This window comes from Eulemur rufifrons, chromosome 3 (assembly GCF_041146395.1).
Source record: "Eulemur rufifrons isolate Redbay chromosome 3, OSU_ERuf_1, whole genome shotgun sequence".
NCBI lineage: Eukaryota > Metazoa > Chordata > Mammalia > Primates > Lemuridae > Eulemur > Eulemur rufifrons.
In genome coordinates, this window is record NC_090985.1 from 34,744,808 (window position 1) to 34,766,936 (window position 22,129).

Genomic DNA, 22,129 nt, shown 5'->3' on the forward strand with positions numbered 1-22,129 from the left:
CATTTATTTGAATATATGTGGATTTGCTTAGCCAATCTCTTTTTATTAAATATTTAAATTGTTTTCTTCTTTTTAACTATTAAAAATATTTCTTTGTACTAATGTTTTTGTGTACTGTCCAGTGATTTCCTTAGGACAAATTTAGGAAGTAGAACTGCTGGATCTATACACTTTTTTTTTTTTTAATTTCATCTTATTATGGGGGATACAGAATTTCAGATGGGTGCAACGCGCACCGTCTGGGGAATGGACACGCCTGGAGCTTTGACTTGGGGGGACAGGCGGTACATGGGGATGAAATTTTTTTAAAAAAATAAGAAGTTTTATGATGCTAAAATAGCAAATGAATACATTTTTTAAAAAAGAGAATGGGGAAAATGATCTTTTTTTGTTTTTTATTTCATGATATTATGGGAGCACAAATATTTTGGTTTATTTCCCACTGAGTCTGCTCATTTTGCCCCAAGACTTCATATGTATGTCAGATTAAAAAGGAAATGTTAAACCATGGCCAAAAAGAAGGTTTAGGAACTTGAGTGAACTAGCTGACACCCCACTTACTCTTTCTTTTATTACTACTTTTCATTACTATTAATACTTCTTAATGTAGCTTCTAATCATTTCTCCAGGGGTATGTGTATGTGAGTGTGAGTGTGTGAAAATTTAGGAATTCAGTAAATAAAGTCTTAATTAGTGATGCCACAGTTAGCTCATCCTCTAGCGAAGCCAGAGACAAGGAAATCATCTTTTACGAAGAAGAAAATGTTTACGCCTGTCTCCCTTGAAGGTTTCTCTGACTCGCCTGACTGATGAGCACTGCCTTTCTCGGCTCAGCATTGTTTTCCCACTGATGAGAGACTCTCTTCTCCTTCCAGGCACCAGAATCTAATTTAAACTAGTTCCTGTGAAGATCCAAAATGTCTACAAAGATTTTTTTTTTCTTCTGGTGTGTTTTCCAAAGCAGAGAAAATAGGAGATAGGAGTAAAACAGACATTTTGTTTACTCTACTGTGCATTGCATTGAGCTGCATTCCAGATGAAATGTGAGTACAAAATTTCAATCCATAGATTTTTTTCATGAATGAGCCCTACTTACTTAAGACATTGGCTTTTCCTGGAGTTCTGTCAAAACAGTTGATGCCTTTGATATTTCCTAAAAGCAGTGTTTTCAGGCAAGGCAAGTATGTAATTTTCCTTTAAGGATTTCCAACTTTGGAAGCTGCCTTGTCACAAACACCCTCCTTCCCTTGGGAAACAGGATCTGTCTGGTTTCAAGTCCCTTTCCTGAACTGAGTCCATCTTTTCTTTTACATGTTAATATTTTATATGTCTTCAGTAAGTGTTAGGGTTTCTCTGGGCATTTTGCAAAGGGCACAGCTCTTATAAAATTTAAATTCACATATTCATATAATCAACCTAGGGAGTCAAAGGTACAGCAGGGCAGAAAACAAATTTCCTTTTCTTAAACATGTCTACTATAAATGTAGCCAGTGGTATGCAGCAACATCACAAAACAAATATGTTATTTTCCAATGAGGCAAGAAGATGTTTTCCCCACCACCACACCCACCCAAATGAAATAAAGTAGACCAAATGATTTATTTTGGTTAAGTACAATATGTGAAAATCTGTTTTTTCACAAATTATAGAAATAGTATCTAAGACTTGAACTGAGCCAAAATTAATAGGCCCTTTATCCAAGCAAGAATAAATTCTGCTACCTTCATCTGCCATTTAGGCTCATTCCAACAGATTTCTCAAAGTCTAAATATCTCAGAAGTTTCTCATTTAATGCCTTTGGAAAGGCAAAATATATTTGACATTTTATTTCTATCGGTCCTATTTAAATTAGTCATTGACTGCTCATTACAACATTTTTATTAAATATGTGGATGCTGGACTTCCACAATTTAAATTTTATCATTGCAATTTCACTATCTGCTTACTAACCATGAGATCCTAGGCAAGGTACTTAGCCACATGAAGCCTCAGTCCTCAGTATCCTAATCAGTAACATGGGAATAATAAACAGAGAAGAACCTAGTGCATAGAATTGCTGGGATGATTAAATGAGATGTTTGTAAAAGATGTCAAGGGAGAGTCAAACACCTATGCATTAGGCACTCAATATATTGTTGCTAACCTTATTATTATCTCAATGTAAACTATAGTTGCTAGAAGCTGGGGGATATAGGCCCAAGAAAAAAGCAGTCACCCCCTTCAAGGAGCTCACTGTTCCATGGGTAGAAATGATAGCAAACGGGAAATAGTCCCTGTAGTAAGGACCACACTAAAAGTACCCAGAACAGACTGACTATTGAATAGCAGAGAAGGAAGTCATTACTTCTCACTGGGGATATCAGGAAAGGCTTCATGCAGAGACAACATTGCTCAGACTTCGAAGGATGAACTGAGCAGTGTATTGAGGGAGGGAAATGGGGGAGCAATCCAGGAGGAGGAGACTGTGTACAAATACAACACTGAATTGACAAAACACTGTCTCTGGATCACAGCAGAGCCCAGTCTTAATAAATATGCGGGAATAAATGAAAGCATGATGAGAGAGCTATCATAGCCTCAGAAGAGCATGTTGACTTCTCTTGTTTTAAGTGATATTCAGTTGTTTAGTGGTTTACATATTCCAAAAAGCCTTTCAGTAGTTGTGCTGAGCCAATGGGTCTTTCAAAAACAGAACGCCTTTTGAGCCGAATGGCACTATGTTGTCCCAACAGAAAGAATAACATTTTAATCTAATTGTGTCATCCATGTTCTTACTTTAAAACAACCTATAGTAACACTCCTAGAGCAAAGAAACATTCAGAGTCAGCTGAACAGATGTGATGTTTTTCTCCCTGATACATTAGCTTCAACCTCTGAGTTCATGAAATTCTTTGAGTTTCTTTCTGTAGCATGCGGTATTCATTCATCAGCCTGAGTTATTTTATCTGACTGGGCCCAATATCCCCCTCCTTGGCCCACCTCCTTTTGCTGCTGAATAAATCATCCTGGGATCTGTCCAGGTTGGAGAAAGATTTTTGTAGGAAAGTTTCATCTGCATTCAACCCATCATTTATTCAGGCTGAGTCCTCAGGGCTATAAGGAGAAAGAATTGAGAAAATAAAGCGATGTCCTCCACTGCCAAGTTTGCTAATATGGTCATTAACGCAGATGACTTGGGGCAATGCCAGCAGAGAGAGGACACAGCTCACCATACGTCCTGGCTCAGAGTCTACAGGAAACCCTCCCAACTGCCCTGTCTGGGCTCCCTTAAGTCAAGAGGCTTATTACCCACCTCAGAGTTCCAGGAGGGCTGGTGAGGTTAATGAGTTCAAGGAATTCAGGAAAGAAGCAAGAAGCTTTTCTTTCACAAGGATGTGATTGCTGGGGTTATTTCATTAAGGCTCAGATAACGGCAAAACTCAGTTTTTTTTTGAGGTGCTTTTCCCTTAACTTCCAGCTCTTGGGATAGGCCAGCTGGAAATCTTTACAGTTAACAAATTAACTCATCTGCAAAGCCAGGTTAAAAATAGAATCTGCCTTCTTTCTATTTAAAATCAAGCATTTAATTTTGTTCCCTTTCTTGAGGGATGGCAGAATTCAACTTTAAAGGGTTGGAATTAAAGGAGTCTTTTTTCCAGGGTGTCAACCAAATTCCAGAAATTCACTGGTTAGAGATGTGGAAAAATGTTAGAGAATTCTTTCCTCTTCCTTCTCGAATTCTCTATGCAAGGTAGACGACCTGTTCTGGGTTTAAACCGAAGCCCATATGCGTCGAAAAGAAAGAATTAGAAAGCAAAGAATTAAACCCTGTGTTTCTGGGACACAGCGGAGACAAATAACCCTGGAGACAGCGTGTGTGATTGAAACGGAGGGGGAATAGAAAGCTATTCTGGCTCAGGGCAGGTGGGAGGGAGGGGAGTTTCTCTTCTGAAGAGCAAGAGAAATCGCTCACTCAGGAAGGGCCGAGGGGGCAGAGAGACTAGGTGGTCATTTGGGCTTTCATGGGACGCCACGGGGAGCCACGAAAGCGCCCAGGGCCTGACGTCATTGGCCATCAGCTGACTGTGCTCAGGGCCCGGGCTACACCGGCTGCAGTCGCAGTTGTGGAGGCGGAGGTGGTGGCCACCGAGGCTCAGCCACCTGCATCCGGGCGCTGAACTGCAGCGGCAGCATTGCCATGCGGACCCGGCGGACTCGGAACCCCCGGGGACCCCGCTGGGCTTGGCGTTGGCGCCGGCACAACGCCCCACCGCGCTGCGACTTGGTCCGCCGAGAGCGCCGCCCCGGGCTTTGTCCGTGACCGCTCGGTGGAGCCCGGGCAGGCGGGAAACCTGGGCTCAAGGCGAGCCCCTGAAATGCCTTTCCCCACGTCCTCCTCCCGACCCTTACCGTAAGCGGGAAGAAACTTAGTGTGCAAGGCAGACAGGGGATGCCCCCATTCTGATGCCCCGCGCCCTCACCCCTCCGGATCCATGTAGTAAAGACACTCCCGCAGGAAGCTGCCTGCCTCTTCGTTTGCGGCTTCTTGGGGGCTTTTGCTTTTAGGTGGAAAGTTGGCTTTGCCACAAGAAGCCCGTGTGGAGAGGGCAGAAAGGAGACCCTCTATTCCGTCGCGCAGGGCGCTCGGAGTCCACGGCAAAGCGGCCTACGAGTCCTGGCCCCGCACCTGCCAAGGATACGAGCCAGTGCTTAAAAAAGAACAGCGGAGGAACCGGCCGGCGCGGCCAGCTGGAACGCTGGAGAGTAGCGCGGAGGGAAGGCCTGGGCTCCCGCCGCCCCACCCGGTCCGCCGTGGTCCTCTCTCTCGCTGGCCAGCGCGCGCGGCTGCCTTCCAGACCTGGGGCGTCCTGGCTAGATCTGGGTACCAGGTCCCCGCCACCACCCCCACCTCACCCCGGGTTCCGGGGGCGTGGCTTGGCGCGGGGGCGGGTTTAAGTGGCAGCGGGTGTCTGACCGCTCTGACAGGTCTCCAAATTCCTCCCAGTCGCCTGACGCCCGCAGCGCTCTTCAGAGCACCAGGGTGGCACGCGCCGCCGCTTCCCTGGCTCTAGAGACGTCTCTGTCTACTTCCACGCGTCCTCGGCCTCCCTTCTCGTCCAAACCTGATATTCGCCGCACCGCCAAGCTTCGGTTCTCAGCTTCAAAGATCCGCACCAGTGGCTTCGCTTCGTTCTCAGAGCTGTTGGCTTTGGAGCCCACCCCACTTTTTCCTTCCCTCGCCTCCCGCTCCTCCTAGCTCCGGGCCAAATGGACTTCAAAGAGCAAAGTGAAGGGCATGGGAACTGTGTGCTGCGACCCCTCGGAAGCACAACTGGAAGCGTTAACCTGGGCTTATAGCCGAGGCTGGAACCCTGGGGCTAGTGTCCCCCCCACCTCCCTCCCCACGGATGCTTCTGGCCAGAGCCAGCGCTGCGCTGTCAGTCCTCGCTCTGGAGCCAGAAACGAGCCCAGGAGGGAGACTCAGCACACCCCTTCCTTCAAATTAACTGTTTGGTGACTTGTTAGCGCTGAGGTTACCACCTCTCCAACCCTCCCTCGGGGCGCTCCGCCACCTCACTTTCCACCCTCCCTTCTCCCCCATCGTTGCCCCCGCCCCCAGCTCCGCCCCAGCTCCCCATCCCGGCCGCAATGGAGTTCTCCGAAGGGTGATGAATCTAGCCACAGCTGCTAACTTCGCACCCATCGCTGCCGCCGGTCACCCCCGGCCAGCCCCGCTGCAGCCGCCGAGCAGTAGGTGTCCAGAGCCCAGTGCCGCAGCCGGGACCCGCCCGACGCGCAGCAGAAGCACGGCGCCCAGGCGCCTCTTAGAGAGCAAGACTGAGCCAAGACGCTGAGCCTAGAACCAACCAAGAAGCCTGAGCCGGGAAGGGGGCTGCGTAGCTCAGAGCGCCACGGCTACTGCGGACAAATAGCCACCACTGCCGCTGCGTACCCAAGCTGCGCGGGCTGGCTGGAGGGCGGCGCGCAAGGACGCAAGGGGTCTGCTGAGATCTTCCGGGCGCCTTTTGCCCCTGGGCACAGTATGACCTGACCTGAGGGGTCCCCCTGCCAGGGCTCCTGCAACAGGGCAGCCTAGGATAGAAGGACTTGCTGCAACCTCCAACCAGGCTTTCTTCCAGTCTTTAGGAATTCCTTCCTTCAACTGCCTCCCCAGGTTCTACGCCTCCTTCCCTGCGGCCCAGCGCCATGGAGCTCACCGATGTGCGCTGCCTTGGCGGCAGCGAGGAACTCTACACCATACACCCGACGCCCCCGGCCGGCGACGGAGGGAGCGGCTCCCGGCCGCAGCGGCTGTTGTGGCAAACGGCGGTGCGGCACATCACCGAGCAGCGCTTCATTCACGGGCACCGGGGCGGCGGCGGCCGCGGCGGCGGCGGGAGCGGAGGCTCCGGCAAAGCCTCGAACCCTGCGGGCGGCGGCCCCAACCATCATGCGCCGCAGCTGTCCGGTGACTCGGCGTTGCCCCTCTACTCGCTGGGCCCAGGAGAGCGAGCGCACAGCACTGGCGGCACCAAAGTCTTCCCCGAACGCAGCGGGAGCGGCAGTGCCAGCGGCAGCGGCGGCGGGGGCGACCTGGGCTTCCTGCACCTTGACTGTGCCCCAAGCAACTCGGATTTCTTCCTCAGTGGGGGCTATAGCTACCGAGGGGTCATTTTCCCCACCCTGCGCAACTCCTTCAAGTCTCGGGATCTGGAGCGCCTTTACCAGCGGTATTTCCTGGGCCAGAGGCGCAAATCGGAGGTGGTGATGAACGTGCTGGACGTGCTGACCAAACTCACCCTCTTGGTCCTCCACTTGAGCCTGGCCTCGGCCCCCATGGACCCGCTCAAGGGCATCCTGCTGGGCTTCTTCACTGGCATTGAGGTGGTGATCTGCGCCCTGGTGGTGGTCAGGAAGGACACCACCTCGCACACATACCTTCAGTACAGCGGTGTGGTCACCTGGGTGGCCATGACCACCCAGATCCTGGCAGCAGGCCTCGGCTACGGGCTCCTGGGCGACGGCATAGGCTATGTGCTCTTCACACTCTTTGCTACCTATAGCATGCTGCCGCTGCCGCTCACCTGGGCCATCCTGGCTGGCCTGGGAACCTCGCTGCTGCAGGTGATCCTCCAAGTGGTCATCCCCCGGCTGGCGGTCATTTCCATCAACCAGGTAACACTCACCTGCCTTGCTTTTTCCCCTCTGATTCCCCTGTTTATTTATAATAGTTTCCAGAGAGCGAGGGTTGCCTCACTATGCGTCCCCTTCTCCAGCATGGCACAGTGCCTTGCACCCGGGAGGCCTTGGATGTTAGTGGGATGGACTTTCTCTCTCTTCTTAGAGGAAGTGGAACTAAATGACCTCAAAAAGTTTCTATCACCTCTACCCTTCTACTGTGATTCTATGAGTAAGTCTTCTCTGACATCAGCTAAGAAAGTCTTCTTTCTACTTCTCATTCCCCACCGCAACCCTGGGTCTGCAGTGTCTGGAGCAGGAGACAGAAGGGAGGAGAAGTATCCAGATTTAGAAGGTGACCCATTCCTTAACAGCTTTACTCATAAGAGTCACAGCAGGGTGTCATAGGTGACTCTGGGATTCAGAGTTGAGTTTCTGTGTATTTGCATGCCACAAATCCTCAGTTCTCCAAGAAACCAACATTTGTTAAACTAACATACTAATTGCCAGTGCTGGCACTGTACATGTTATCTCACCCACCCCTTCAACAATACTACGACACGTTTTATTTGGGAAATTTTTTATTGCCTTGGTGCTCTAAGATGATACCTTCTCTCATGACAGGATCCAACCCAGGGTGAAAAAAAAAAAAAAAAGCAAGTTTTGATTAATTGCAAAAGGGCATTTTGATGTATATATTTTAATAGTTTAAAATATTTAAGTGAAATGTCACTCTTTAAGCCTCTTTCTTTTTTATCCCCCTTTTATTCTATCCTTCCCCATCAAATGTGGCTGTGTTTATGTGAACAACATTCACATTGTCTATGGATGAGAAGGTAGACAATGGTTCTATTGATTATATTCATTAAAACCAATAGATAATTAATAAACTGGCACTTTTATTTTTTTTTTTACCAAATGTCTAGTAGGTAACAGGAGAGTGAATCTGAGGGTTTCTGAAAAATGAGGGAAACATGTCAACTGAAGTGGTTTCAAGCAAAAGGCTGATGTGATGTGAATGGATGGGAGCTTCTTTGTATGTATGTACCTGCTGTGTCCTCAGCTTCTGTGTCGTTTTTGCTGTATTAGAAGCTTAAAACTCCTCTTCCTTGCAGTGGAGTTTGAATAGATGGGTCTTAGAATAAACAGGTACACTGACACTGAAAATTGCTCACAATTTTTAGGACACCAGCACTGTTAGAGTGCTTTATCCATCATTGACCTTTGGAGTTTCTATTCAATTTGGGATCCTGTCTATTCTCTGATGGCTCTACATTTGTTTGCTTAAGTTATTTATCTGGTTGGCTGCTTTTACAGTTCTTTTTGAAGTCTCTCTGGGTAAAGCAAAGAGAATATAAAGTATCTGGCTGTGATCATCAGGCATGAAATGGGAAGATGAGAGACTTTGAGTAAGGGCTGATCAGCTGAATCTTTTCTTGTTAAAGGCAATAATGGCCGTTTTCTAAAAATCATCAGGGAACTTTAATACCCACATATGATAAATGAGTCTCAATTTGGGAAGGGGGAATCATATTCTTTGTTTGGTATTGTATAAAATTCTACATGTATTAACTGTGTTTCTCAATCCTGTTTACACATAAATCTTAATGCCAGTAATCTAAATCTACTTTCTTCCAAGCTCTCTTATTGTCTTCTGCATTTTCATTGTCATATATTTGGACATCAGCAGATCTTTTCTTCCCTGCTTACCTCTCCCCTCTCATCCTTTTACCTTTCCCCCTCTCGTCCTCTTCTTTTTCCTTCTCTGCTTCTCATTTTTCATCGAACTCACTGAGTTGTTTCAACAATATATCATAGCTATCTGATCATGTGAAGAAAATTCATTTATTATAACCCACTGCTTTTCATGCAGTAGCCTTTCTTGGTACACACTACTAAAAGACTTTGCAAGTAAGTTTGGAATAGTATTTGGAATAACACATCCTAAGTGGCAAATTACGAATATTTTCAAAGTTCTAAGTATAGACATATTTTTCTTGCCAAATGAATCCAGAAAGTAAATTTTGGCTCCATATTTGTTTTATACTCTACTCAAATACTACCAGATGGGAGAAGATTAAAAATAACCCCCAAATGTCTTCCCACTCCCACCCCATCATAAACAATCCTCCACTGTGAAAACCTGATAAATGTAAACCAAGCTCATTCAACTTTCTGTTTGGGTTGAAATTATAGATAAATCACGGTTTCATAGGTTGAGTCACCTTTTACAGACTCTGAAGGAACAGCCAGAGCCCTCTCCCCTCGTGTAGGTCTTTTAAAGGTCCTTTGGCGCCCTCTATGGGTTTAAACTTCTTTCCTAGATCTTGCGGATGGATGAAGCAGAGAATAAAACACTTTTTAAAAAAAAAATCTGTGATTTTTTGAATAAGTACTATTTAGTTTTCCATGTTTGGTAATATATAAGGCATACTTAAAATCTGCTATAGGTCTCTCATAGCAAATATAGTAAAATCCTAACTCCTTAAGACACACAGCCAACTCGATCCTCTGAGTTAGTTGTTGCTTCTGTCTTTAATCATATTTCCTTCTCTTCTCTTCCTCAGGGTCTAAATACAACATCCATTTTTCTGTCTTTCAAATATCCCAAGCCCTTTCCTACTTCTGGGTCTTGGCACCTGCCACATAGAACAATTTTTCCCAGTCTTCACGTGACCGGCACATCCTCATTATTCCAGACCCTCAAAGGCTACTGTCTCTAACACATGACTTGTTTTATTTTCTCCAGAGTATATACACTATCGTAAAGTATCTGATTTTTTAATATTTACAGTATTTCTCCCCAACACAAGACTGTAAATACCATAAGGTCATGGATGTTGCCTATCATATTTGCCAATTTACCCTCAGCACCTAGAAAAATGCCAGGTATTTAGGAGGCACTCACTGAATGAACAAGATTACTCATCCCATAGGCAATGTTACAAAATATCCAAATCCCCTGGTGTTGTGTTGGTGAAAGCTTTCGCCAGGTCCATGTACACACACACATACACGTAAGTCATGTGTCTAGGCAGTCTTTCACATAATAAATCAAAGCGCAGTAAAAATCATTTCTACAATATTTTACATATGACAAAGCTCCCTTCTATATGCTGTCACATCTAATAATGACAAATAGGTGGGAGCATCCTTCATTTTCATTTCAGAGAAGAAATGATAGATTCTTAGAAATTTTAAAGGGATATCCTGAAGATCAAGAAGAGCCTAGCAAGTGGTGAGGACGGGATTCAAACTCTGGCTCCAATGCCGATCATTCTCCAGGATCCATTTATTTTCCTTCTAAGCACGTAAGCATTTGAAATTGTTCAAGAGTGAGATATTACTCTCTCACTGCTCAAGAGAGTAATGCCCTATATAGCACATGAATGAACATTTAATGAAGAAGCCAAAGGAAAATGATGAGAGAAAAATGACTGAATTGCTGGGCATAGGCTCTCTGTAGCTAGCTCATCATCCTGCCTACCTGAAAACAAATTTGTCAACTGAAGGATATAAACACTGAACTATCGTCTTTCCCTGCACTAATATTAATTCTCTTTAGGAGTATGGCTAACATTTAACTTTGCATTTTCAAGAGTCAGGAAACTGAGAGTATAGAGTCAACACACCTTGGCAACTGTTTCACTTCAGTGAAAATGTCACTTTCAGAAGTAACAAATGAGCCAATGATTGCTCTCCCTTAATCCAAGCTATGAGAATCTACTTCTCTCCTGAAGGAAATCACATCTGTGTCTTGACAGGGTAACAAGCACCCTGCAGATCTCTGCAGACAGCCTATATGAAGAGACAAAGTCCTGTGTTAATTTGGATCACCATTTACTTTGCACTATGAATACAAGTTAGAACCTTAAAAGGGCCACTCATGAGGTACCTTTGCCATTAGCAAAGAGATGGTTTATGTTTTTCTACTCAATTAACAGTTAAATTAAAATCACCAACTTCACACCCAAACAAAGATTATTGTTCAGGGCAGATACAATCACCCGTATGTTTGGGGGGTCCAGAGTGGCATTGGAAATACTGAAGAACCTTTATAAAGTTCAAAAGCAAGTTCAAAGGGCTCCTTTCATTTCACCCTGGCAAAGCTCAGCTATAGGTAACTCTAGGTTTACAGTTATTCCTTCCTTGGGAGCCTCACCCAATTCAAGTTAAATCAGCTCCATGTGTGTGGTTCAAGCCAATTATAGGAATGCCTTATCCAGATTTTCTCTAAGATACTGATTTTTTCCCACATCTTAAACCAATTTTTTATCCTGCCAGTTTAATTTATTCCTAGGAAATGCATTACAGAATGACGTTATATGTGTAAATAAAATATTAATGATAAGGTTATCTTTGCTCATTTCTTTCACTAGATAAATTCTAAAAACTGTTGCTATAATTAGCATTTCATTCTATTTTAATTGCTGGTGACAATAATATGAGCTACCTTACATTTGAAACTCATCTCATTCTCATTCTTCAGCTCATTAGTGATAAGATGGTAGAAATAATTTAGTTATTGGAAAACTAACAGGCAGCAATATTTAACCAGAAAAATTGCTACATTGTGCTTTCCTCTTGGGGATGCAAAATGTCACAGCCAGTGGCTAATTAGCCTTCTGTGCCTTTCAGTGAGGTAGATAAGCAGAAGTGCCAGAGTAAAGGTGATTTCTCCAAGACAACTGCACAATCAATGGCAGCCAGGTATGTAAATCCAGGTTAGTTAGTGCTCAAGGTCATGCTGTCAGATTTGAATTTCCCATGCAACATCTTCTTTCCTGCTTGCACACATCCCATCAAACAGTGGAGATGAGAGTCATTAAATAATGATCCTTAAACTTGACTGATAACAAGGGACTTTTAGCCTACCATTTGGCCTTTAAAAATTCCTTGAGGGGAAAATTCATTTTTTGTACTGGGTAAGATGGCGGGATATGGTACGAGCAGGTAGGGGTTAGGAGAGAAGCAGACTTTGTGTGTCACTTAAATATGCCTGTCTGATCACTTAAATGAAGGATTGACTTCACAGGAAAGATAAAGTGAGTATAATGAAATTACCAACATCTCTCCCCCATTTATAAAATGTAAGCATAAATGTATCATATTGCATGTTCTTTGTCTAAGGCTCTTTGTAGCTAACTCAAATCAAATAGAAGGAATCTTGTGACTACTTAATGTACAGCAAATGGCATGTGATGTAAGTCATTCCAATTTGGTAGTTGGTATTAAGGTAAACACTCACTTCAGACACCTAGACATCCATTACATGAATGGGGCTCCAGTTTAATGCACCCCACTAGTTATGGTGTACATTTCTTAAAACCCCAAATATCTTCATTTCTGTACATTTTCTTTCAGGAAATTCATATAGGCTTTTAAAAATAATTGCAACTTTCTAGCATGTCTGAGAAAAATGCCTTTCAAAATCAGATTTGAGTGTCAACCCGAGAGTTTCCTCTGAATACCAGGAAATGGAAATATTATTCTCTTTTACTTGTGAAAAATGCCCAGAGACTACCCTTCTCATTCCTTCTTTCCTTTTTTCTTTTTTTTTTCTTTTTTTCTTCTTGTCTGTGTGTGCACACATGTGTACTCACACACACATGTGCACTAGTAGAGAATGAGCTTTGCAAAAAATATTTTTAATGACAGCTGAAATGACCAGTTAAATTCCTTTAGCCCTGGCCTGTAGACATCTTTGCCCTGGAGTTGCAAATAGGTTTGGTGTCTGTATATTTGGAGAGAGTTGTAAAATGATGGTGTGGTGTGTGCTTGGCAAGATTGAATTATGAATTTGTTTTCCTTCCTATCCAGTAATATCACCTGACTGTTATCAGTGGGTCAGAGCATAATTAGATTAGAACTGGGAAGACTGGGAGGACTTTGCTTCTGGTGCAGCTGCTGCAATGTCATGCTAAGTAGGACAAAAGCATTAGTCATATTTACACTTTGATGATTGATGGCATTTTAAGAGCTCATCAAAAATAAGTGAAACCAAGCATAAAAACGAAAGATGGAAAAAACAAGAGGTTTATCCCATATTCAGTGCCGCTAGCAACATGTAATCAGAGGACACTACTACAATCGTGCTGATGTGACATTTCACTGTTGTCTAAATATTTCTTAGCATGCTAATTTATTCATTTCACAAGTGTATCTATTTGAGTTGATCCTACATGTGTTTATTTCCAGAACATAGGAGACACTTGCAACATTCCTCTCAAACCTTTCCTCTCACCAACAGACAGGCACAATATTGATTCTCTGAGAGACCAGTAGGCCCAAAATATACAGCTGGGCAAATGTATCAGTTCACGTGACATATTGCTCTGAAATGTGTTCTTGGTTCCTTCTCTGGGCTGGAATTAAAGTAACAGAACCTGAAGGATAGCATAAGCATTGAAGGTTGGAGACTGTCTGTGATCATATATCTGAACCTCAGTTAGCAAGAGAATGGGTTATGTAAATAATTTCTTCCCCAGGATTTTCTTGGGGCTTGAGTAGAGGAACGCTGCCTTAGCCAGCCACAACAAAGCAGGGAAAGCCAGTATAATCCGCCCTGTGCTTCCCCAGGAAATGTAATTGGATTTACACACTCAAATTATATCATGTGAGTTTTGTTTTATGAAGGGCTATTTTAAGAAGTCAGGTCACTTAAGCAGCACTTCGGAAGCTAGATTTTCTCACTGCAAGATTTTTCACAGTCAGCCCTGTGGGGTAGAGGAAGAATGCAGAGTAGATTAATTAACCATGCAGATGCCAGACATTCCGAGGGAGGCCTGGCCACGTCCTGGTAGGAATAAAAGCCATTTATCAGCAAATGCCACTACGTTTTCAACAAGCCAACTGAGCTTATGACACAAGATGTCATCAGATAAACCTGCATTTGCTTGTTTCTTTGATATCTATGCATTGGGCTTTGAATGAGAATGTGTGTACTTGGGTATTTGAATTTCATTTAGCTAGATCATACATTTTAATATGTGCAATACCTTGCACATTCATTAGTTACTGGGGTTTTCTATCCCCCTTTCACTCCACTTCCTGCCCTATATGTCTAAGCTCAAGTGTTATAGTACTAATTGAAAAATGTCTTTGAAGCACAAAATTTCCCCAAATTAGGAAATGATAAAGTTATATATTGTGAAGCCATGAGTTAGATATGAAAATAAATCACATTAATGTTTTGCAGTTTCTTTTTTAATGAGTAAGTTTTTAAAACTATCATCTCTATACCAATGTAAAGTTGCACATGAAAACAGAAACGCTACCTTATTTTGGAAACAACACTCACTTGTTCTGTGTTACTTGGTTCTCTAGTTGACTGGATAAAGCATTTCAGAATATTTTTTTCATTTGTGGGGCGTGTGTGTGTGTATGTATGTGATAACATGCTGAATGCACATGATTGCTTATAAAATAGAATCTACTAAGGATTATGGGATGTATAAGCAAAATACATGTATTTCTTTAACTCAGAATATAAGGAGAAGAAATGCAGCATAAAAAATCTTAGAGAATCCATTTTATGCTGCTATAATAAAATACCTGAGACTGGGTAATTTATAATGGAAAGCATTATGGAGATACCTTAAACAGATTCAAGTAGACCTACCATTCGATCCAGCAATCCCATTATTGGGCATCTACCCAGAGGAACAAAAGTCATTCTATAAAAAAGACACCTGCACCTGAATGTTTATAGCAGCACAATTCACAATTGCAAAGATGTGGAAACAACCCAAATGCCCATCAATTCATGAGTGGATTAGTAAATTGTGGTATATGTACACGATGGAGTATTACTCAGTATAAGAAATAATGGTGATATGGAGTCCCTTTTGTTCTCCTGGATAGAGTTGGATCCCATTCTATTAAGTGAAGTATCCCAAGAATGGAAAAACAAGCACCACATGTACTCACCAGCAAATTGGTTTCCCTGATCATCACCTAAGTACACATTTGGGAATAACACCAATTGGATATCGGACTGAGGTGGGGGGTGGGAGGAGGGGATGGGGTATAACTACATGATGAGTGCAATGCGCACTGTCTGGGGAATGGACACGCTTGAAGTTCTGACTCGGGGGGATGGGCGGGACATGGGAAGTATATGTGGCCTGAACTTTTGTACCCCCATGATGATAAGCTGAAATAAAAAAACAAACAAACAAACAAAAAAAAAACAGAAATTGATTTGGCTCATGGTTATAAAGGCTGAGAACTCCAAGATCCAGGGGCTACATCTGGTGAAGGTCTTCTTTCTGCATCATAACATGGAGGAAGGCATCACATGAGCAAGAGGGAGCAAGAGATTGAGCTCTCAGCCTCCAACTCTTTTATAATTGGCATTAACTATTTTATGCGAGTGGAGTCCCACTGTTGCATTGGGCATTAGGGATTAAGTTTCCAAGGCATGCTTTTCAGGGGACACATTCAAGCCATAGCAAGGACTAAAACAGGAAAAGAAAAGAAAAGAAAAGAAAAGAAAAGAAAAGAAAAAGAACACCACTGAAAAGCCTAAAGATAGAAGGGATAGAGGAAGAATATGGTAACAAATATTTGAGGTTCTGCCATGACAAAGAGATAGGTTATTTTGTATGTGTTTTCTTTCGGATGAAATAAAGACCAGTGGATAGTCATTATAGCAGGAGAGATTTTGATTCACTAAAAGGTGAGGCTTGGTAAAAATAAACCTGCCCAAGGGGGCGGCTCTTTGAAATGATGAGTTCCCTGTCCAGGGATTCTTCAAGGAAAAGCTGCGTAGCAATCCAGCACAGATGTCATAAAGGAGATTCCCATACAGGAAGGTCTTTTCCTCAAGGTCAGATGAAAGCCTTTGACTGCATCTACAAGCCATCATGGTTGCTTTGCAGTCAGGAAAAAGTAGAAGGGCAAAAGGCAAAGTGCAAGGGGACAAAATGGCAAAAGTGTATATGTCAACTGAGTCTGCTCCCCTTTTAGGGGCTCATCTGGGATCTTTGCCCAACAAAGCCAGCTTATATTTCAGGGACCAGAATTGTGACACATGGCCACTCCATCAGCAAGAAAGGATGTGAAAAATAGATTAGATTTTGATGCCCCTCAAAAAATAAGGATTGCATTAGGAAGAAGGATAGAATGAGTATTGAGCACATAAATTGTTCAACACATACTTGTTGATTGCCTGCTGCATTCTAGATCCTGGGACACAGCTGTGTACTAACCAGATAAAGTTATTGCTCTAATGGAGCGGATACTTGAATGGATTTGAATAGGGAGTTTCTGACTCCCAAGCAGAGGTTAGTAGTTGTACCTGGTTCTTAGAACATGTCTGGAGCACAGGGTTCAGTAAATATTTCACACAATGAAAATCTTGAGCTGTTTCTACTATAGACCTCTAAAGTATGGAACATCAAAGCTATAGTGAATTTCTTTCAGGAGTTTCATAAAAACAAATGTCAGACTCTGGAAGAAAGAGTGGACTGGGTATGACTCTTCCTTCCTGATGAAGAGAGTGTAAAAGGACCCTGGGGAAGGGCCAAGAGGTCAGTTGTTGAAGCATCACCTTATCACAAACTGTATGCATTCCAAGCCTGATAACCTGAAGACATGGTAGGAGAGACCATTTGCAGCAGATAGAGAGCTCAGGCAAGGCTCAAGTCCCTTTCCTTGGTACACTGCTACCTCCTGTGTCTTCCTCTGTCAGAGCAATGTCAAAATGTTCCCTGTGCCCACCCGACTGTGAACCCCTTGAGGTCAAGAACTGTATCTTGCTCATCTTTGTGTCCCCAGCTCCTAGGATAGTACATGGCACACAGATGGCTCTGAGTACCACACTTTTAAATGAATAGAATAAATGACTATTACCTGGCCATCTTCCCCCTACCACACACACACACACACACACACACACACACACTCTCACACACACACAGAGTCGTCAATGGGGAAGGAGAAACCAGTGATAGAAGAGAAATCAGTCTCTCTGTTCAATGCAGGCAAAGGTGCACCAGAAACTATCCCATGAAGTGCTTTGGGCAGAGAGCCACAGCTCAGTTTTTGCTAGACGTATGCTAAAGTGGTTATTAGATAACATGAAGAAAAAGTCAAATCCAGATCATTTAAGTAAAAAAAAAAAAAAAATGTTCTAGACCTGAATCACCCGTGGATATTTGTCCATTCCTAAACATTTTATATGGATTAGGCCCATCCACTCAAAATAGAGTCCAGGTACTAACGCAGTTGCCACCCTCTCATTCTCTTCCCTCTGTGTTCTTCAGCACCGTGGCTCTGAATCCCAAAGAGCTCAGGAGCTCTTTGCTTTATGGCACACTCCAAATCACCTCTTTGGCGTGATGCCTCAGTGATGCCTGCTGTGCATTGCCACCCTCTGGCTCCACACAGCTGCAGCTGTGGGCCAGAGATGCTCTCACCTTTCTCCGATGCTCCACACAAGAGTGGCTGGCCTGCCTCCCACCTCAGAGGAGGACATTGAACAAAGCGGGGTGACTGCTGAGCATAAAAACTGGATAGTTGCTTAATCCACTGTTTCCCACACCACATTAAGACCTAATTGTACCCTGACTCGATCAGTTCAATCTGTAGTCTTCCGAAAAGCAAAGCCTGATTTTACTGGAACCCAATACAGTTAACTAAAACAGTCTTCGTGAACTCCAAAAAAGGTCATGAGAAAGTCTTCTGCTTTCAGTTCCATGAAGCATTACCCCACTTAGTTCATGTTTCTACTGTCAATTAGTTCAAGAAACAAAATCATTAAGAACAAGCTTGTTTTCTTATGAGCTCAAAGTCAACACTCCCCCCTTCCCCATTCCTGGGGTGAGCCCTCCTAGCCTGTCGGTGCTGTACAGCTTGTTTGAGAATGGGTTCATGGCCCCAGATGGTCAGTTTCAGTGAGCACAAAGTCCTTCCTTTTCTATTTAGAAGGCAGAGCTACTTCCTTTGTCTCTTACCAAGTGAATAATGACATCATATGCAGCTCTTGGGGCCCTGCCCAGGACATCTCATCCAGAGAGAAACTGTGCCAACGGACAGTTAGAGATATTTTTGAAACCATGTAAGTACATTTCCTTAAAAACATAGAAACCACAAATTCTCATCCTATTTTTGCTATGGATTTTTCTCAGTGACTTTGGACAAACGGTTTTGACTTCTCTGGGCCAAAATTTCTTCATGCCTAAAAGAGCTTTGTGTGTAGTGGAAAAAAAAATGCAGGATTATGAAGGGCTTCTCAATACCTAAGACCAAGTTAGATATTCCTTCTCCTTTGACTGTGTTACCCTTTACCTACCCGTGCATCTTGCCTCTTGTTGCACTGCTGTTGTCATCCATGTCTCTCTTGGCTGCTGGGCTGTGAGCTTCACGAGGCCAGAGGTGCCCCTGGGTCACTGCAGAGTTTCTACAACATAGTCTAGTGCTGGTTACATACTCTTCTGTCTCAGCTGCCTTCAGGGCTGGCATTTCAATTTACCTCTTTAATGTTGGGGCTCCTAAGTTTCCATCCTATAAGTCTTCCCATAATCTCACTCCATACCTCTCCCTGAGCAATCCACCCCTTTCTCAGTCAAAAGCCATGTATTTGTGTGCCGCTTACTCCTAAGTCTATATCTCTAACCCAGGTTTTTTTCTGCAAAGCTTAAGACTGGGCAATAAGTGACTTGCCAGACATCTCCATCTGAGTGTTCCACAGGCAGCTGAACTTCAAAGGGTCAAAAATCAACTCCTTCCCACCCAACATCTACATGAAACTCTGATGGTTTAGTCTCCCATTGCTGGGGTCTGTCCAGAGCTCTCCATCCTGCTTTTCTGTTCTAGTACAGAGCCCCCCACACACATGATTTCTCAAACCTACCCAAGCTCCTCCAAACCACCCCACAGCCCCGAGTGTGAGCTCCTCCCAAATACTAGTATTCTTATCACGTCACTCCCCTAGGTAAGTTCTACCCTTGAACCTCATCACCAGTTTCCTGCAAACCTCATGCTTGCTTCTGGTTGTGTGTATTTTCTAGGACAATTCTTTCCCTTTCTTTTCTGGCAATATTCACGCAAGTGTCACCAGTTCCAGGAACCCTCTTGTATAGCCCTCCCTTCTCCAGGACAGGTGCTGGCTTAAGAGTAAGTGCTGTGCATTTACTTGATGAATCACGTTTGTTTGAGTTTGAGAACCTGAGCTCAGGTTAGTTGCTTAAGGCAAGCAGGGGCAGGAGGATGTTACGGAATTTGACAGAAAGACAAGCAGTCCCTCAAGTAAGACTTTTTCAGTGGAAGATTGTGTGTATCGAGAATTACCGTGTGCCAGACCTACAATTTCACAAGGAAGGCACCAGAGTGCCAAGGTCACAGCACAGTGCAGGATGTGGATTCAGACTGGCTTGGATTGATCTGCCATTTGTTCATTTTATGACATTGACAAGGGCCTCAATCTTTTTGTACCTCACTTTCTTCAGCTGTAGAATGGAAATAACAATAATAACCCAGAAGGTTGCTGAAGACATGAAATAATACACATGGAGTATTTAAATCAGAACCTGGAAAGAGGAACTATGCAATACATTTTATTTGTTATTATAATGTAAGCACTGAAACAGTCATTCTTTTTCCATGAGTTATTTGCCCTAAGTGGCCCCTTCCTGGGCTTCACCTGGCTAATCCCATGGTCCTTTAGACCAATGCTCCTCCAACTTTAACGTGAGTAGGAATCACTTGGATGTTTTGAAAAAAATTGGATTTGGGGGGAACCCAAGATTCTGTATTTCTAACAAGGGGCCAGGGTATGGATGCTTTCAGTCTACAGGTCACAATATGGGGAAAAGGCTTTGGAGTTCAGCACACACCCCACCTTCTCTGTAATGGGTCCCTGACACCTTGCCAGGTGGGTTTAGGTCCCTGTCCTCTGGGCTCTAACTCCCTTTACATTTGTCTTAGTCCATTAGAGCTGCCATAACAAAATACCATAGACTGAGTGATGTATAAGCAACAAACATGCATTCCTCACAGTTCTGGAGGATAGGAAGTCCAAGATCATGATACCAGCAGATTTGGTGTCTGGTGAGGACCTGCATCCTGGTTCATAGGGCCATGTTCTGGCTGGCTGTGTCCTCACAGCATGGAACAGACAAGGCAGCTCTCTGTGGCCTCTTTTTAAGGACACTAATCCCACACAAAGCCTCCACCCTCATGACCTAATCACCTCCCAAAGGCCTCACCTCTTCATACCATCACCCTGGGGGTTAGGAGTTCAATATGTGAATGTTGGGGGGGACACAAACATTCAGACCATAGCACCCTTCTTCCTTCAATCATTAATTCATTTCTTCATTTAGTCTCATATGACAAATTATTTATGGAGCACCACGATGTGCTGGGTTATAAGCATTAGGGATACTGTGGGGAGGAAAAGAATCCAGGATCCTGCTGTTAAAGAGATTATAATCTAGAGTTAGAGGCAGCCATCCATGAAATAATGACCTAAATAAGTGAATGATTTCAAGCCGAGTGATGTGCTTTTAAGCCAGGTTTGGTTCAGGGCCACGACAAGGGGGAGGCAAGTGAGGCGTCCAGGGTGCTTATTCTCAGGTGCCCACTCCACAGGTGCACAACCCCTAGGGGGAGCGATTCTTGAAACCGTGTGCCCTCGGCATCTAGCTCGCTCATCCTAGCCCTGTCCCTCATTTCTATTTAAAAGGAAGAAACTAACTAGAACTGAGATGAGGAAATTATGTTTTAATATCTAAAAGAGGCACAAGGGTTAGCAGATAAGAGTGGAATTATGTGTTTATTATTTTTTCTACCACCAAACTATGTGCTCTTTGAGAACAGGGTCTAATTCTTTTGTATATCCCTGGAATAGGCACTGGCCCGTCACAAGGGAATCCCACAACAGAGGCTTATTGAGTAAATGCCTGAACAATCATATCGGCATCAGTATCGCTGCTTCCCCTTTTTACAGGTGAGGATGCTGAGCTCGGGTTGTTACGTCCTTTCCCTTTGGTCACACGACAGAAAAGAAATTTCAATGCACAACTGTCTGATTCCAAAGCTATCCCCTGGATTTGATGGTTTTTGGAGGCCACTTTATCTCAATTATCTATACTCGTTTCAGAGGCGATGAGTTAAAAGTGATAAAGAGAAAAAAATGAAACTTATATTGCAAATAGTAGCAATGTTTATAATGCTATTTATTGCTCTATGGGGCTGGAGGATGGCACACTGTATTGAAAACAGCATCTGAATAGTCATCAGAAATCTCGCTTCATATTTTACACCCAACACAGCGCAGCTTTGTACAGACCCCTCAACCTGCCTTGGCCTCAACATGAATTCCTCTCAACTCTAAAATTCTATCGCTAAGAAATGATTTCTGAGCTCCCTCAGAGCTCTAAAAAATTGTATTCTCGTGAGTTATAATGAATGTGAATGTGAGGATTTGTATGTTTTCCTCATTTATCTGATTCCCGAGATCAGCTAACAACAATTCTTATAGAACACATAGCTTGTTGGGGTCTTTCACCTCTGAGATGCTTAGAAAGAGAATTATGAGTAATGACTTAGCAAAGACTGAGGAAATTAGTCACTAGATGGTTTTAATATTTATTTCTTCACAGTGGTTTAATTACATTGACACCATCAGTTGCAAAATTGTGTGTCGTTTTACTCATTCAATTTGCTTCGAAGGGATTTGTGATTGTGATATTTCATTGACAGAGTCGTTTCTTTTGAATATCTGATTAGTGAGTTTGTGGCACCTGCCTGCCTCTCATTTTCGAAACATGCATGCTCACTGCGATCAGCAGCCACTTTGTATCAGGGTTACCCGGCAGTGTTGAGTCGGGCACTGATGCAGCCTGAGCATCCACAATTGGGGGGTCCGGCTTTCGTGGGTTTCTCTCATTTGTCTATGGAGCCCAGGAAATAGACAAGGTGGCCTTCAGGAACTCACTTAGTCCTACTGTCTGTCAGTCACGCC

General features: G+C 43.7%; 1 protein-coding gene across 1 annotated transcript in view; it reads left to right on the forward strand.

Annotated features, from left to right (window-relative positions):
- The first annotated feature begins 5,616 nt into the window (after window positions 1–5,616).
- ADCY8 (adenylate cyclase 8) overlaps window positions 5,617–22,129 on the forward strand; it is a 221,129-nt gene continuing 204,616 nt past the window's right edge. The window contains exon 1 of the mRNA XM_069465970.1: window positions 5,617–7,155. Within this exon, the coding sequence (XP_069322071.1) occupies window positions 6,187–7,155 (969 nt within the window). The 5' untranslated portion in view covers window positions 5,617–6,186. The remainder of the gene's footprint in view (window positions 7,156–22,129) is intronic.